The sequence below is a fragment of the Ranitomeya imitator genome, chromosome 1 (genome assembly GCF_032444005.1).
Source record: "Ranitomeya imitator isolate aRanImi1 chromosome 1, aRanImi1.pri, whole genome shotgun sequence".
Classification (NCBI taxonomy): domain Eukaryota; kingdom Metazoa; phylum Chordata; class Amphibia; order Anura; family Dendrobatidae; genus Ranitomeya; species Ranitomeya imitator.
In genome coordinates, this window is record NC_091282.1 from 278,995,548 (window position 1) to 279,013,112 (window position 17,565).

A 17,565-nucleotide genomic window follows, 5' to 3' on the forward strand; every position below is an offset into this window, starting at 1 on the left:
GGCACAGCTCTATCTGCGCTGAATACAGCTCCTCAGGGCACTCCATCGACAAGTGGGACATCTTCCAGGACCGGGTCCGTGAGTAGCTGCACTGCAGACTGACACCCCCCTCTGCCACTGTCCCCTAACCCACTGGCATCTTCAGGGTCCCTAAAAATGTCTACCTCTAAAGGGGGCCGCTCTCGTCCCCCTACTTCTTCATCTTCTGCCTTAGTCACGTACTTTGCATGTTCGTCCTGTAACAGCAAACTTCCCTCAGGTCAGTCCTCCCCGCTGTGTCAGTCCTGCAGCAACCAGATTGTTCCCACCGCCCAGGATCCCCCGGCTGTTCCGCCCGAGAGTGATCCCCCCCCATCCCAGGCTGGGCCGCCTCTCTGTCACAATCGGTGGCCGATTTAACACTGGTATCTCAAACCCTAGTGTTCGCGCTGGATCGGTTACCCCTGCAGACCCCTGCAGTGGCCAGCGGGTCGCAGGAACCGCCGCCTGAGCCCTCCTTGATAAGCCACAAAAGGTCCAGACAGGAACGTCGGTCTGAGTCCTCTTCGCGCTCCATCTCGCCGCTCGGCCCTCCCCCGCGGTTGGTGTCCCACCGATCCTCCTCCCCTGAGTCAGGCGAGGCATTATCTGATGCGCCTTCGGAGGATACTTCGGAGCTGGATCCTAACCAAATCGCCACCATGAGTGAAGACAGTCCAGAACCTCATTGGGGCAATAAACCAAACATGTGGCATCAAGGATCCCTCTACGGAACCCGCAGATCAGGCGGTTTCGTTTAGACGGGCCAAACCACCTTCAAAATTTTTCGCTCCTCATCCTGAATTCGAGGAAATCGTGTCCAGAGAGAGAGAGAACCCCACTAGGCGTTTTCAGAGGGGAAAACGCCTGGGTGTGTTATATCCTTTTCCTCCAGAACTTACCGCCAATTGGACGGCCTCTCCCTCGGTGGACCCCCCTGTTTCCAGGCTGTCCACCAACACGGTGCTTCCTCTGTCCGGCGGAGCATCTCTGAAGGATTCTAACGATAGTTATAGAATCCTTTGCGAAATCTGCTTTTGAAGCGGCTTCAGCGGCTCTATGTCCAGCTTTTACGTCCACTTGGGCTTCAAAATCCATCTCAAAATGGGCCAAGGATCTTCGGCGAGGTATCCTGGATGGGGCGCCTCCCGCGCAATTAGCGGAACTTGCCAACCAGATTTCCCACGCTGGTGAATACCTGGTTTCCGCCTCCCTGGATGCCGCGTCTTGTGCGGCTCAAGCTTCCAGCAATGCCGTTGCCATCCGCCGGACCGTTTGGCTCAAGGCCTGGCAGGCGGACTTGTCCTCCAAAAAGTCCCTCACTAGTCTGCCCTTCCAGGGCTCTCGCCTCTTTGGTTCCCAGCTGGACCAAATAATTAAGTACGCCACCGGGGGTACAAGTTCTCCTCCCCCAGGCTAAGCCTCGTCACCCTCCTCCTAGACGACAGTTTCGTTCTTTTCGGCCTTTTCGTCGCTTCGCTGCGTCAAACTCCTTTTCCCAGCAGCAACAGAGGCCACAGGCACGTCAAGAGAAGAAGGCGGTGTCCTTTAGGCCCACTCCGTCCTGGCGTCCTCGTTTCTCCCAGGGTAGATCCTCCAGGCCCAGGACTGGAAGATCCACCTCGGCATGACTCTCGGCAAGACTCCAGCCCAACTCCCAGATTGGGCGGCCGTCTTCTCCTTTTCAGGGACGTCTGGATTTCCGCAGTAGAGGATGCATGGGTCAGGGAAGTTGTATCCTCGGGATACAAAATAGAGTTCGCTTCCCGACCTCGGGATCGTTTCTTCCAATCCCGTCCTCCAAGAGACCCCGCTCTAGTTCCGGGCTTCTTCTCAGCCATCGCTTCTCTGCTCAAATCCGGGGTAATCGTTCCCGTCCCAGAAAAAGAACGCTTCACGGGTTTCTACTCGAATCTTTTTGTGGTACCGAAAAAAGACGGCAAAGTTCGCCCCATTCTGGACCTCAAATTGCTGAACAGGAGAGTTCGCCTGAGACACTTCAGGATGGAATCCCTTCGTTCAGTAATTGCTTCCATGGAGGCTCAGGAGTTTCTATGCTCAATAGATATCCAGGACGCCTACCTCCATGTCCCGATATTTCCCGGACATCACCGTTTCCTGCGCTTTGCAGTGCAACGAGATCATTTTCAGTTCGTCGCCCTGCCGTTCGGTCTCGCAACCGCGCCAAGAGTGTTCACGAAGATCATGGCGGCGCTGATGGCCTTCTTGAGAGTCAGAGGCCTGGTCCTATTTCCATATCTCGACGACATCCTCATCAAGGCTCCGTCCTTCGCTCAGGCCCACGAAAGCCTGTCCATTGTTCTCGACACCTTAGCCCGTTTCGGGTGGCTGGTAAACCGGAAGAAGTCCTGCCTTATTCCTTCTCAGCGCATCATCTTTCTGGGCATGCTTTTCGATACTCGTCAGAGCAGAGTCTTCCTTCCCACAGACAAGAGATCCACTCTTTGTCGGGACATACGCTTGCTCCAGGGTCCTCGACCTCCCTCCCTCCGTTCGGCCATGAAGATTCTGGGGAGGATGGTAGCTACATTGGAAGCGATTCCCTTCGCCCAATTCCATTTGCGACCCCTTCAGCAAGCCATTCTGTCTCAGTGGGACAGGTCGGTCTTCTCCCTGGATCGACCGATCAAACTCTCCTTTCGGGTCAGGCGGTCTCAACTGGTGGCTGACGTCACCTCTCATCTCCCAGGGCAGGTCCTTCCTTCCAGTTCACTGGCAGGTGGTGACAACGGACGCCAGCCTGCTCGGCTGGGGTGCGGTTTTTCGCCACCTGACGGTCCAGGGCCACTGGTCGCTGCAGGAGTCATCTCTGCCGATCAACGTCCTCGAAATTCGGGCCATCTTCCTGTCCCTCCGCCACTGGGAAAGGATCCTCAGGGGCCTTCCAGTCCGGATCCAGACGGACAACGCCACGGCTGTGGCATATGTCAACCATCGGGGGGGACTCGGAGCTCCTTGGCCCTTGCCGAGGTATCCAAGATCCTCCTTTGGGCAGAGGCAACGGTTCCGGTGATATCCGCGGTGCATATCCCCGGCGTGGAAAACTGGGCCGCCGACTTCCTCAGCCGCGAGGGTCTCGCGGCAGGGGAATGGTCCTTGCATCCGGAGGTCTTCCATCAGATTTGTCTTCGATGGGGAACTCCGGATGTGGATCTCACGGCGTCCCGAGTCAACAGGAAGGTTCCGCAGTTCGTCTCCAGGTCCCGCGATCCTCTCGCAGTGGGCGTCGATGCTCTGGCCATTCCTTGGTCACAGTTCGAGCTGCCCTACCTGTTCCCACCGCTTCCATTACTTCCCAAACTGTTGAAGAAGATCAAAGCGGAAGGGGTGCCGGTCATCCTGATCGCCCCGGATTGGCCCAGGAGAGCTTGGTTCGCGGAGCTCGTCAACCTTCTCGCGGACGCTCCCTGGCGCCTTCCAGACAGGCCCGAACTGCTGTCCCAGGGTCCGATCTGCCACCCAAATTCTCGGTCGCTCAGTTTAACGGCGTGGCTGTTGAGACCGCGGTTCTGAGAGCGTCTGGCCTTTCGGACCAGTTGATTCACACCATGATTCAGGCTCGGAAGCCTTCGTCTTCCAGGAGCTACTACCGCACCTGGAAGGCCTACTTCCGGTGGTGCGAGTCCAACCGCGTTCCGCCTATGGTTTTTTCCCTGCCTTCTCTTTTGGCCTTCCTTCAGGCAGGACTGGATTCGGGCCTGGCTCTTAGTTCCCTGAAGGGTCAGGTCTCTGCGCTTTCCATCTTCTTTCAGAAGACCTTGGCCTCTCGGCCACAGGTTAAGACCTTCTTTCAGGGGGTAGCCCACGCCGTCCCGCCGTACAGGGCCCCTGTGGAGGCATGGGACCTAAACCTGGTACTGGACGTTCTGAAGGTTTCTCCCTTTGAACCTCTTAGGGAGATTCCTCTATCAGTTTTATCATCGAAGGTAGCCTTTCTTGTGGCCATCACGTCCATTCGCCGCGTTTCCAAGCTGGCGGCCCTGTCTTGCCGTCCTCCGTTTTTGGTCATTCACCAGGACAAGGTGGTCTTCCGGCCCCCACCTTCTTTTCTTCCTAAGGTGGTTTCCACCTTCCACCTCAACGAGGACATCGTTCTACCTTCCTTTTGTCCAGCTCCGACTCATCCTCTGGAGCGATCATTGAACAAGCTGGACCTTGTCAGGGCTGTGAGGATCTATCTGGACAGAACGTCCACTTTCCGGAAGACGGATTCCTTTTTCGTCATTCCTGATGGCACGCGCAGAGGCCAGCCGGCTTCTAAAGCGACTATTGCTCGATGGGTCAGAATGGCAATCTTGGAGGCTTACCGGGTCAAGAACAGAGAGCCCCCTCCTGGCATTAAGGCTCACTCTACCCGGGAAGTCGGCGCCTCCTGGGCGGTGCACCACAGGGCTTCCGCCCTACAGCTGTGCAAAGCGGCAACTTGGTCTTCCATCCACACGTTCGCCAAATTTTACAAGGTCCATACCTACGCATCGGCGGACGCCAGCCTAGGCAGAAGGATCCTGCAGGCGGCAGTGGTGAGTCCTCTGACCTGATGGAAGTCTGTTTTTCCCGGTCTTGGGACTGCTTTGGGACGTCCCATGGTTCCTGTGTCTCCCAATGAGAGGCGATAAAGAAAACAGGATTTTTGGTTGCTTACCGTAAAATCTGTTTCTTGAAGCCTCCATTGGGGGACACAGCACCCTCCCAATGTTTTTGTTATATGTTCTCTGACTGTTCTCACGTTTACAGTTCTCAAGTTTGTGGTTATGGTTTTTCAACCTTGTTCTTTCTCCTACTGCTTTCTCACTAACTGAAGAGTTTAATGCCAGTCGGTGGGGTGTACACTGCAGAGGAGGAGCTAATTTTGTTATTTGCATAGTGTCAGCCTCCTAGTGGCAGCAGCATACACCCCATGGTTCCTGTGTCCCCCAATGGAGGCTTCAAGAAACAGATTTTACGGTAAGCAACCAAAAATCCTGTTGTTCTACTTGTAGGGCAGTATTATGTGGACTTCTTGATGTTTTCTGGTAAGATAGCAATTTTACCACTTATATTAAAATTTTTAACCACAGAAAAGATGAACATTTCTTTGCCATCATATCTTAAACTCCACACATGATGTATCATTCTCTGTACCCAATGGGGTTCACAGCCTAATTTCTCTACTTCAGTTAAGATAGATACACATATATATTTTACAATCGGACTAACCCACCCTCTGATGTGTCTGCGGCGGTCTCTTGACAAATAATGACTTTGAGAGATGGATGATCAACCCTTTATGTTCTTCACCTAAATGACCTGCTACCAGAGGAGCGTGGCAGCAGATTCCTCCCTACTCCCCATCTCTTACCTCCCATTAAAAACACACAAATGCTTGGCTGAGTGTATAGGCAGGAACAGATGGTCAGCTTTTTTTGCTTAGTTTAACTTTGTTTTATTTCCTAAGCAGCCTTCTACAACTTCAGAAGTTAGTTGTCCATCGGTACAATCCGCAAATGACAACTTGATATTAAGTAATCCAGCTGTAGATGGAAGTGATGTTGGTGCCAGTGATGTCACGGCTGACGGAGCGGAAAATAAGCCTGCCAATGATGGAAAGCTCATGAAAGGTAATGTCACAAGTTGGTTCATGTGTACAGTAGCCTCATGTTTTCTCCTTTTTTTTTTTTTTTTTTTTTTCCCCCTACATGAAACAGACTTGCATCTCTTTGTATAACTACATGTTTCTCTTAAGAAGCATAAGGATATTCTTTCTGTAACCAAATAGAAAATCTACATTAGTAAAATAACAAAATAGAGCTATAATGAAGATGGGCCAACAAAAACCTATACACTAGCCATCGGACTGGCTGCACTTTGTGACTACCTGTGGCTGTCATTAGGAGCCCGGCGGCTTACTGCATATTTTTTTATGTTTTTATTGTATATGGGGGGCTTCAGCAGTCAAGAAGGGTTGTCTATTACTGTACACATAAGATTAAAGGGAATCTGTCACCCCATTTTAGGCCTATAAGCTAAGGCCACCGCCATCAGGGGCTTATCTACAGCATTCTATAATGCTGTAGATAAGCCCCCGATGTATCCTGAAAGATGAGAAAAGCAAGTTAGATTATACTCACCCAGGGGCGGTCCCGGTGCGGTGCGGTCCGATGGGCATCGCGGTCCAGGTCCGGCGCCTCCCATGTTCATACGATGAAGTCCTCTTCTTTGCTTCCTGTCGCGGCTCCGGGGCAGGTGTACTTTGCCTTGTTGAGGGCAGAGTAAAGTACTGCAGTGCGCAGGCCCCGGGAAAGGTCAGAGAGGCCCGGCGCCTGCGCTCTGCAGTACTTTGCTCTGCCCTCAATAAGGCAAAGTACGCCTGCACCAGAGCTGCGACAGGAAGCAAAGAAGAGGAAGACATCGTATGAAGATGGGAGGCGTCGGACCTGGACCTGCAACGCCCATCGGACCGGACCACCCCCGGGTGAGTATAATCTAACTTGTTTTTCTTATCTTTCAGGTTACATCGGGGGCTTATCTACAGCATTACAGAATGCTATAGATAAGCCCCTAATGGTGGTGGCCTTACTTAAAATGGGGTGACAGATTTCCTTTAAAGCCACATGAAATTAAAAAAAAAATCATACTCTACTCCCAGATTGACGCTGCTTCTTCAATGTCGACGTTGTCTAGACATTGTCACGTGACTTCTGCTGCAAATCGAAGTCTGCTCTGTCTGAATTTTGAAAGATTGCAGCCAATCACTGGCTGATGACTGCAACAGTCATGATGCATAACGGACATGATGATATTGCAGAAGTATGTTTTGTTTTTGTTTTTTTTTTTTGCTGGAGCACTTTAGCAGTTAAGGGGTGGCCCAGTAGTGGATAAACCCTTTAAACCCAGTAACACTAGATGCAGTCTAGAGGTGGCTGCATGCAGTCAGAATGTTAAGTTTTAAAGCTACACCTATGCTGCATGACCCCTAAGCTAAAGAAAGAAAAAAAAATCAGCTGCAAGGCGTAAAAATGTTAGAACTTAAAGATACTCGCTAGTCATGTTTGTGATGGACTTCTGGTTGCCATGTGACGCATGATCGGCAGCAACCATGCTTCTACTATTAGAGTGTTCAGATTTACCTCCTAGTCCTTTTGGATTACTTTGTGGATTATTTTGTTTTGCTTCTTTCTCTCTCCTATTTTAGTTATATCGCACCTTAATGACTTGTTTTCATTTTATTTCCAGTTTCCTTTGCTCCAATAAGCTTTGCAATAAAGGTGAAAGAAACAGACCTTTTGCCCCTTGAGAAAAACAGAGTAAGATTAGATGATGACAGTGAGGAGGAGGGAGAGGATGGAGAAAGCAAAGATGGCCAGCAAAGCAAGAGCAGTAGCACTTCTAATAGTAGCCAGGTGGTGAGTGCTGGGATTGCTGCAGTGGAGGAGAAGAGGCCCCAGCTGACTCCAGAAGAACTTGAAGCTAAGCAAGGTATATGTATATATTTCTCACACTATGTCTCAACTGAAGCTCTATAGACTTCACTTATTTCCAGCATAGGTAACTGCCACGTGGTTTCTTTTTAGCCACTCCCGTTTTAATTCTTCCTTAAAGGAGTTCTCGGTCATAATTAGGGCATATAAACATCATAAAGGGATCCTTTTCTTGGACTCTTATGTGCTTTTAATGAATCTGTGTGGCCTCACAATGTGTTTATTGGATGCACATGTTTACAGGTGAAACATGTTAAAAATGATGTTGCAGCTATGACATGTTCTCGTTAACGGCATCACCATAACATGTGGTTTTGCCACGCGATAAGTGGCCTCATGATGCACCACTGCACTTACAGAGGTGAACACCAATGAGAATGGCGCCTAGGCTGGAATAGCACATGCAGTTGTGCAAAAGCCAAGTGGTTCCAAAAGAAAGATTACAAAAGTGAGAAAGGCCCTCCTCTGCTTGGCTTAGAGAACTGCCACAAAATCTGCATGTGGGACTCCAACCCCAATGAGGAGTGCAGCTTTTTCGGCAGAACATGGCCTCACTTGCTGGAGGATCGTGAGGACTAGGAACACAACGTATGATAAAACGTTGCATGGCTTTATTAACACGAATCTGGGAAACGCCTTAAAGAAGTTTCAGGAAAACCCATTTCCTCTGGCTGCAGTTTATTTTACCTAACAAACTGTGCTTTAGTCACCCTAGCATGGTCCAGCACAAAGTCGCTGTCTGTCATTGCCTGCAGCGTTGGAGCCAATAAATGAGCTTGACATCTCAAGTTGACTGCAAGAGCTTCTGAGCTCACTGATTAACTGCAGACAATGACAGACCCCAGGAGCAGTGGCTGAGTAGTAAAAGCATTTTTTTTTATTTAAAACAAGCTGAAATTAGGGACAAGGATTTTTTTTAGACTAGAAATTTTTTTTTAAATAACCTCCAGATCGTTGAGTTTCCAGATCCTGGGACCTATGTGATTGCTCAAAAAACTTCTGCTGAAGTTTGCTGCCCAGCACAGAGTGGTGTGTAGTCTCATAACTTTATTATTCTGAGAGGCTCTTGGGACTGGGACCCCACTGATCCGCAGAACACGTACGGAAAATTAAAATAAAATCTGGAATGAAATCATTTATTGCTTTTTGTCTGGAAGTTGAAGGTCCTGACCGGGGTTGATCTTTGCTCTGTAATGGAATCTGAAGTTCTTCTGGAAATGGAACCTTTTCGTATCCAGTATTGTGCATAAATCATACATTTTATTGTAAACGTCTATTGTAGTTATTTCTGGAGGCGTAAAACCTGCTGATATTTACAAATCATTTATTCGATCTCTTTCACTTCTGAATGGGAAAAAAAGCTCAATTTGTGCAGAGCTTAAATAGCAGTGTAACCTTTTATTCCCTAAATATCATCTTTTTCATCAAGAAAATATGTGGAGTTTGCACTTTTTTTTTTTTTTTTTAAGATTTACATGACAGATCTGTCATAAGAAAAAACTGTTTTTAATACATGGCAGGTCCGCTGTGTCTTTGTGCTCCATGGTGCAATAAATATGCCTCTGGTAAATAGAAAATGCGCAGTAGAGAGCTCATGCTAATAACTCGCTGCACTCAGGAGGAGAACACTGCCCTTAAAGAGGTTGTCTAATCTTAAATGGTTAAAATTACAAAGTGCTTGTAAAAGCAACCAACTTTGCAATTAAAAATTGCTCTGTTTTTAAGCATTTTATAGTTTACTCCATGTTGTCTAGGTTACCAGCCACCACTTGTGTCTTAGTGCGGATGGTTTCCTAGGCAAGGAGTGCGTGCTGCTTGCAGTTTTATGCTTTAGAAGAGCCTGCAACCACCGCTCTGAAACTAGACAGATTTTTGTACCTGACGAGCTTCAGTGAGTGAGGGGAACCGTGTACTCTTGAAGAAAAACTGAGGATTCCTAAAGATATTGCTGTTGTGAACGGTAAAGCAAGTTGAAGATGAAATGATCTCTGAAAGGCCTAAAGTTAAAGATGACACATTTCCTTTGTACTTTAGGAGAAATGTTTTTTTTTACAATTTTTACATTTTGCAAAAAGGAAAATGGGCCGATGCAAAGGTTTAAGCACCATTGGAGATTTGTGTGCTCAGATAACTTTGATCAAGGTTTCAGACCTGCATGTTAGGGTTATGGCTTGTTCACTATCATCACTAGGAAAGGCCGGGGGATGCAGACCCCAGGTTTATAGAAACCAACCTGCTGTAACCTTGTGCCAAAAAACAGCAGCCAAGGAAAATGGTGAAGGCCCACAAAGCAGGAGAAAGCTATAAAAAGATAGTAAAGCATTTTCAAGTTGCCTTTTCCTCAGTTTGAAATGTTATTAAGAAAGGTCAGTTAACAGGAACAGTGGAAGTCAAGATAAGGTCTGGAAGACCAAGCAAAATTTCAGGGAGAGCTGCTAGTACGATTGCTAGAGAGTAAAATCTGAACCCACTCTTGACTGCAAAAGACCTTCCGAAAGATTTGGCAAACTCTGGTGTTGTAGCACATTGTTTTAATGTTTAGACACCTGTACAAATATGGCCTTCATGGAAGAGTCATGAGAAGAAAACCTTTCCTGCGTCTTCACCATAAAATTCAGATTCAAAAGAACTGATGAATTTTAATTATGACTTTGGCCACAATGATGAAAGGTATGTGTGGAGTAAAAAGGGCACAGAATTTTAGGAAAAGAACATCTCGCCAACCTTTAATTAATGGGGTTGTCCGGTCCAAATCAATAAGTCTGCAGTCACTCTATGTGACTTCATACTCGTGAATCTCCCCAGTGCACGCAGTGTGCACTGCTGGGATTTACCAGTTTCTGACCTGGGATTGGAGGGTATGCATGCATTATACATATTCCCGGCCAGTAGGCGGGTATTTGCTTCCATACACTTATCTGGAGTGGTGCCGCACCCTCTAGATTGTCACACCTACTAGATGGCTGCATCACTAGATGGGGCACAGCCTCGTTCCATAGAAATGTATGGAGCGAAGCCATGCCCACTGGATGGGCACTGACAAGGGAGTATGTATTACGCACACATATCCTCCAGTCCTGGGTCAGAAACCAGCAAATCACCGCAGTGCACAGTGCGTGCCCTAGGGGATTCATAAGTGACTGCAGACTTATCAATTTGGACCGGATAACCCCTTTAAGCATAGGGATGGATCAATCATGCTTTGGGGGTTGTGTTGCAACCAATGCCACGGGGAACATTTCACGGGTAGAAGGAAGAATGGATTAAATGACATTTCAACAAATTCTTGATGCAAACATAACAAAATCTGTAAAAAAAACACAGCAAAGAGGATGGCTTATACAAATGGATAATGATCCTAAACACAAGGCAAAATCCATAGTAAAATACCTCAAAAGGTGCAAGCTGAAGGTTTACAATGGCCCTCACAGTCCCCTGATATGAACATCATTGAAAGTCTGTGACAATACCTCGAAATAGGAAGAATGGATGAAAATCCTTCAAACAAGAATTGAGACTCTTGTCTTGCTGCAAAAAGCGTTTACAAGCTGTGATACTTTCAAAAGGGGGTGCTACTAGGTTCTAAGCATTCAGAGTATCCAAACTTTTACATCGCCCTATTTTCCTATTTGAACATCAGAGTGCCTTGGCTTCGACAATATTAATAAGCCTGTGACTGAAATAAAATGAAGCCCACCCCTATGACTGAATGAGCAGGTACTATATAACTATACAAAGTGATTTTTTTAAATTGATTTTGCCGCCGTTTGGATTGGTAACAACAACTAACAACCCACTGGGGACAAGATAGTTGCTAAAAATGGCATGACAGGTTCCCATTAACATCTCGATGAGTTGTAGTATTGGATAACACCATTACATTTAACATGTTTTATACAGAAAAAATGGGGGAAAAAATTATTGCGTGGGGGGGAGGAAGCAATCTCACCATTGTGTTTTCAGGTTTTAAGGTGAGTTGCGGCTTTATTTTTATTTATTTATTTTTTTTAAAGTGTTTAAGAGAATTCCAAGCATGGTTGTTGGGGGGGCTGGGGAGGGGCATTTTTGTTATATCCTGTATCTTTTGTATTGTGTTTGATTGCTCTGCACTGTGTATTCCCATTGTAGACATCTATTGTATATGAAGTGCATGCTGTAAATGTCTTAGCTGCAGGCTCCACTTCAAAGCCTCCGCTCTATTTTGATGTGCCTGTGCGGTGCTCCATTACTTCTTGCCCGTGGTCACTCTTGAGCTGTGACATGCGAAGTACACATGGAGTCATACAAAAACCCGCATGTTTGTGACCAGAGTGTCCATTTGTGCACCACTGATTTAGGTGGTGATCTTTTGCAGTGCGTGAATGTATTGTACACTATTACACGTTTTATTCCTTGTCTTTACAAGTCCAATCAGATCATGCATCCTGATTGGAGACGCGGCGAGACTGGAATCTGAAATCTGAATTAACGTGTCAGGACTTATCCCAGATGTTTAGGAAGGTTGATTTGTATGCAGATGTGGTATTCTCTCAAGTACGCAGCCAAATATTTGTATTGTTACATTTCCCTCATATAGCGCAGATGAAAATTGTCTGTTCGATTAGTTGAATAATCAGATTTACCAGTGTCCAGTGTAATTTACTACAAGTATCGTCCTGCCATATCGTACACTGTAATCTGGCACCTGGTTCCAAATGCATTCTGTACTCCATTAACTGTATTATGTGTTTATCATTTTAGTAATCTCTCCCCTGTGTACATGCTGGATACTGGGCATTTATTAGGGTAGATGCAGATGGTCAGTAAACACTGCACTACCGCATACATCCGCAGCATCCACCCCGCAGCATCCAGATGTTACAGCATAGTGGATGGGATTTCAAGAAATCCCACACCCGCTATGCGTGCACCGACGCCTGCGGCTTCCATGCGGAGACGGACATGCAGCACGTCTTTCCAGACCGCAGCATGTTTATTTATCTTGCGGAGATGCAAGTCTTTGCAAGATAAATCTCACCCATACAATCTATTAGACGTGGTGATTCCGCACAGGTCAATGATCACATGCTGAATCAACGGTGTTCAAAAGCCGGCAGCGCTTTGGACGCAGCGGACATGTGTTGTGTCCAAAGCGCTGCCAATTACTGACCGTGGGCACATACCCTTAAACAATTATAATAAACAATTATAAACTTGGCCAGAAGTTTGATACTTCGTAAAAAGTTAATTAGCCCCTTTCTACTATGTGAATTACTTGTACATACATCTGATGCGAGTGTCTGGAGCAGGCTCAGGAGCTGTGCTGGCTTTCATATACTGCCAGCATCTGTGTCTACCAGCTGTGATCAGAGCAAGCCCCACTCACTACTGATTAACCACTAATGGGTCATGGAGACATTGATGCAAATTGGTCAGAGCACGGACACGGCGCTAATGCTCAGACTGACCGCCTCATAGAAATATATGAAGCTGTGACTCTCTGGTCAGGAGAGCGCACCTAGCCAGTGCACTACCACTCTATGGTCGAAGTGATTTGCACGGATGTCTACAGGAGTCCTTAGATGCTGCTCTGTTTTTTTTTTTTGTATAGTTTGCATTGCAAACAGTAGTTGCTGGTTGGCAGCTGGTGGTCTTCTGAAGACCAGTGTCGCTGGCTTTGTACACCGTATTCTAGGAGATTGATGTACGAATGCTCTACCTCACTTTCAACTCCTGATCCACAGCTGCTAACTGCTGTATAGATATCAATGAAATGGGGAGAGCTGAGTGGTTCAGTATCTCATGAGTAAACTTGTCAGCCTAGAATGTAGACAGGAACACATGGGCTACTTGCACAGTGAACAAGTCTGTATGATCATGTTCACACACCACCAAGAAACCTGAAGACACAAAAGAGAATAGTAAAACCAAAAACACTCAGTTTGAAAAAATGTTGCAGTAATCCGCAAGTGCTAGTAAAAGATGTAAAAAACAGGGTATTTGGTTGATACGTTTTTTGCAAAAAATGTATACTAAGCTGCTCTACCAATCTTCACGGTATACCCTTATCAGAGCAGTCCTAACTAATGTATGCAATCCCTATCTGATGTATTTAAAAACCTGATCATCTGTATATAACCTGTGTGAACAGGGTTCAGAGAGGAAAAATCCATGTGTGCATACAGGGTAGAACAGCTTTTGTGCAGATAGCCCAAGAGGAGTGGTGGAACTCCCCAGTCTTGTAGACACAAGAGAACAATTATGGAAACAGGAACACATGGGCTACTTGCACAGTGAACAAGTCTGTATGATCATGTTCACACACCACCAAGAAACCTGAAGACACAAAAGAGAATAGTAAAACCAAAAACACTCAGTTTGAAAAAATGTTGCAGTAATCCGCAAGTGCTAGTAAAAGATGTAAAAAACAGGGTATTTGGTTGATACGTTTTTTGCAAAAAATGTATACTAAGCTGCTCTACCAATCTTCACGGTATACCCTTATCAGAGCAGTCCTAACTAATGTATGCAATCCCTATCTGATGTATTTAAAAACCTGATCATCTGTATATAACCTGTGTGAACAGGGTTCAGAGAGGAAAAATCCATGTGTGCATACAGGGTAGAACAGCTTTTGTGCAGATAGCCCAAGAGGAGTGGTGGAACTCCCCAGTCTTGTAGACACAAGAGAACAATTATGGAAACAGGAACACATGGGCTACTTGCACAGTGAACAAGTCTGTATGATCATGTTCACACACCACCAAGAAACCTGAAGACACAAAAGAGAATAGTAAAACCAAAAACACTCAGTTTGAAAAAATGTTGCAGTAATCCGCAAGTGCTAGTAAAAGATGTAAAAAACAGGGTATTTGGTTGATACGTTTTTTGCAAAAAATGTATACTAAGCTGCTCTACCAATCTTCACGGTATACCCTTATCAGAGCAGTCCTAACTAATGTATGCAATCCCTATCTGATGTATTCAGTGGTTCAGTATCTCATGAGTAAACTTGTCAGCCTAGAATGTAGCTATTTTGCATCTTGACAGGCTCTGGTGATCGGTCTCCTTGTCAACAAGCTCTAAACTATGTAAGACAAAGTTTATGGTTACATATGGAGACAGCAATTGTCTGAAAAGTCCTACAAGAACATTTGGGCAACGTCTTATGTCAGGAATGGGTTAAAAGTGTGATCAAGATATAAAACCGTTTAACTTGTACCATAAATACCATTAGAGGAAAAGAAACACCATAATTTTGATTAAATAGTTGTATGTAACCCATAATGGTACCAATAAGAAAGTAAACTCTCCCAGCATATAATGTGCCATCTGTACATTCGTTTTGTTGACTTGTCTAGATTGTTTGCACATGTTAAGATCTAGAAATTAGAAAAAGCTTCATTCCAATTATCTACTGGGATAGTTAAATCAAAATCCGTTTCCTACTTTTGCAGAGAGGAAAGAGGAGTTGATTTTATCCAGAATAATTTAGTAGTTTGGTCAGTTGGAGGATGGCGAAACGTAGATTGGTCTCTGTTACAGTACGTCCAATTTAAAAATATTGATGTAATCAAATTGCTCTGATGTACAAAGAGTACGGTAGTAATTTTTAAAGAAAGATTACGAACATGTGGAATGCCATTTTATGGTCTATACTAGATGGTGGCCCGATTCTAACGCATCGGGTATTCTAGAACTTGCATGTCCACGTAGTATATTGCCCAGCCACGTAGTATATTGCCCAGCCACATAGTATATTGCACAGCCCACATAGAATATTGCACAGGCCACATAGTATATTGCCCAGTCACGTAGTATATTGCCCAGCTACATAGTATATTACCCAGCCAGGTTTGTCACAGGTTAAAAAATAAACATATACTCACCTTTCCGTGGGCCCCTTGTAGTCCACGGCAGCTTCCGGTCCTAGGGTTGGTATGAGCGCAGGACCTGTGATGACGTCGCGGTCACATGACCGTGACGTCATGGCAGCTCTTTCTAGCGCAGGCGTACAGGGCCTGTGATGATGTCGCGGTCACATACCATCTTTGCCACCGGAACCTGCAACGGAAGATGGCGGCTGGCACAAGCGACTACGGAGGGCGAGTATAGCAGGTTTTTTTTTTTTATTATTTTTTTTTAATTATTTTTAACATTACATTTTTTACTATTCATGCCGCATAGGCAGCGTCAATAGTAAAAAGTTGGGGACACACAGGGTTAATAGCGGCGGTAACGGAGTGTGTTACCCGTGGCATAACGCGGTCCGTTACCGTCGGCATTAACCCTGTGTTAGCGGTGACCGGAGGGGAGTATGTGGGCGACAGGCACTGACAGCGGGGAGTAAGGAGCGACCATTTTCTTCCGGACTGTGCCCGTCGCTGATTGGTCGCGGCAGCCATGACAGGCAGCTGGCGAGACCAATCAGCGAATGAATAACCGTGACAGAAGGATAGACAGACAGAAGTGACCCTTAGACAATTATATAGTAGATTATTATTATTATTTTTTTTTTTCTAACTAAAACATATTGATTTTTCTAGATCCCAGAATACATAGTCAGAAGTGAACGTGCTCATTACTCAAGTTTGCCTAGGGCGCTCAAGTATGCATCGAATAGTCGCGGGTGTTAGGGACATGTTCAAGTCCCCGCTCCAATTAGATAGCCACGAAACATGCGGCCGCGTAGACTCGAACGTGTCACTTGAGCACCCGCAATACTCTTGCATGCCCGAGCATCCTAGGCAAGCTTGAGGTACCGAGCACTCGCGCTCATCACTTGTGAGATCTTCCATAAGGACCAGTTACAAATGGTCTTCATTTTTTTTTTTTTTTTTTCACATAGGAAAAGTAAATGTGGTTGCAGTCATATGTATGGCCATTAAATGGGTTGTATCAACAGCTGCCTTTCCTCTGCTGCATTGTCGGAGTGCAGGTACACTGATGCTGGCGGGAGCAGAGAGAATGCCCTAGTGAACCTGGCAAGTTTTAGAGCAGTGGTTACAAGCTCAGTAGAACAAGCTTGTAAGCACTGTATGTCCAGCCATCCGTGCTAGACTGACAAAGTGGTCTGTAACCTTGTCAACGAGCAGTAAAGAAACACAAAATCTGTTTTATAGTGTGTAGGATTTTTAATACATTGCAGTGTTGCTTGTTTTTACCAATTAATTACAATGAGTAACCCTTTAATGTTTCTTCTTTCATTACCTACAACTCACATTGAGGGCCCGATACATCGCCATATTTTTTTACTTTATTTTTTGTCTAGTTCCATTTGTTTTGCCCCTGTTTTTGTTTCCGCCATATTCATCTTTTCGCTTGGTTTTTCTGGCCATAACTTAGGTTTTCCAAACATTTTCGCTTTATTCATAAATTGTGACTTTTCAAAAAGTCGCAGTACAGTTTACAGTTTAACAATAAAAACTATTTTTGGCTTTGCGCAAAATTCCTGAGTCGTCAGAATCATTTTGAAGTAAAAATGTCAACAAATACTATAAGACAAAAAAGAGAAGTGACTTAAAAAATGTATATGAGGAATTGGGTTTTCCATCAGGTTTTTTTTTGTATTAATTTTTAGTACAATGATTCATATCAATTTGGCGGAGCGAGGTGCACTGGTGTAGTACTGAAGGGACGCAGCCATGTTTCCTAATCATAGACTGCTCCTTTAACACCTTTTTTTTTTATTTTCAAGACAGACTTTTGCAGATGTGAAGTAATAGAATTGTTTAGACACCCGACGTATAGTTGAAAAAATATTGCAACTAAAATTGTGTTTCTGCTTTCAGCAAAGCAAAAGCTGGAGGATAGACTGGCAGCAGCTGCCAGGGAAAAACTGGCACAGGCGGCCAAGGAATCAAAGGAGAAACAACTCCAAGCCGAACGCAAAAGGAAAGCTGCTCTCTTCCTGCAGACGCTAAAGAATCCACTGGAGCTGGAGATGGGAAGGATGGAGGAGAGTTCCTTTAATTCCGAGGTTGGTTCATTTCATTACTTTTCATACTATGTGTGAAATGTGGAGAATTAAACTAGGATTAGATTCCTGGCATTGTACAGGAACCTCCATAATGTGGGAAGCTATAAATAG

General features: G+C 45.7%; 1 protein-coding gene across 5 annotated transcripts in view; it reads left to right on the plus strand.

Moving 5' to 3' along the window:
* The window catches only part of SFSWAP (splicing factor SWAP), a 192,660-nt gene that overhangs the window by 81,327 nt on the left and 93,768 nt on the right, over positions 1-17,565 (plus strand). For 3 of the 5 annotated variants that reach the window (XM_069756058.1, XM_069756061.1, XM_069756060.1), the window contains 3 exons: positions 5,477-5,636; positions 7,252-7,494; positions 17,267-17,454. In XM_069756058.1, the coding sequence (XP_069612159.1) occupies positions 5,477-5,636; positions 7,252-7,494; positions 17,267-17,454 (591 nt within the window). Of the gene's footprint in view, positions 1-5,473; positions 5,637-7,251; positions 7,495-17,266; positions 17,455-17,565 lie in introns of all 5 variants that reach the window. The other 2 variants (XM_069756059.1, XM_069756057.1) reach the window with 1 other exon arrangement.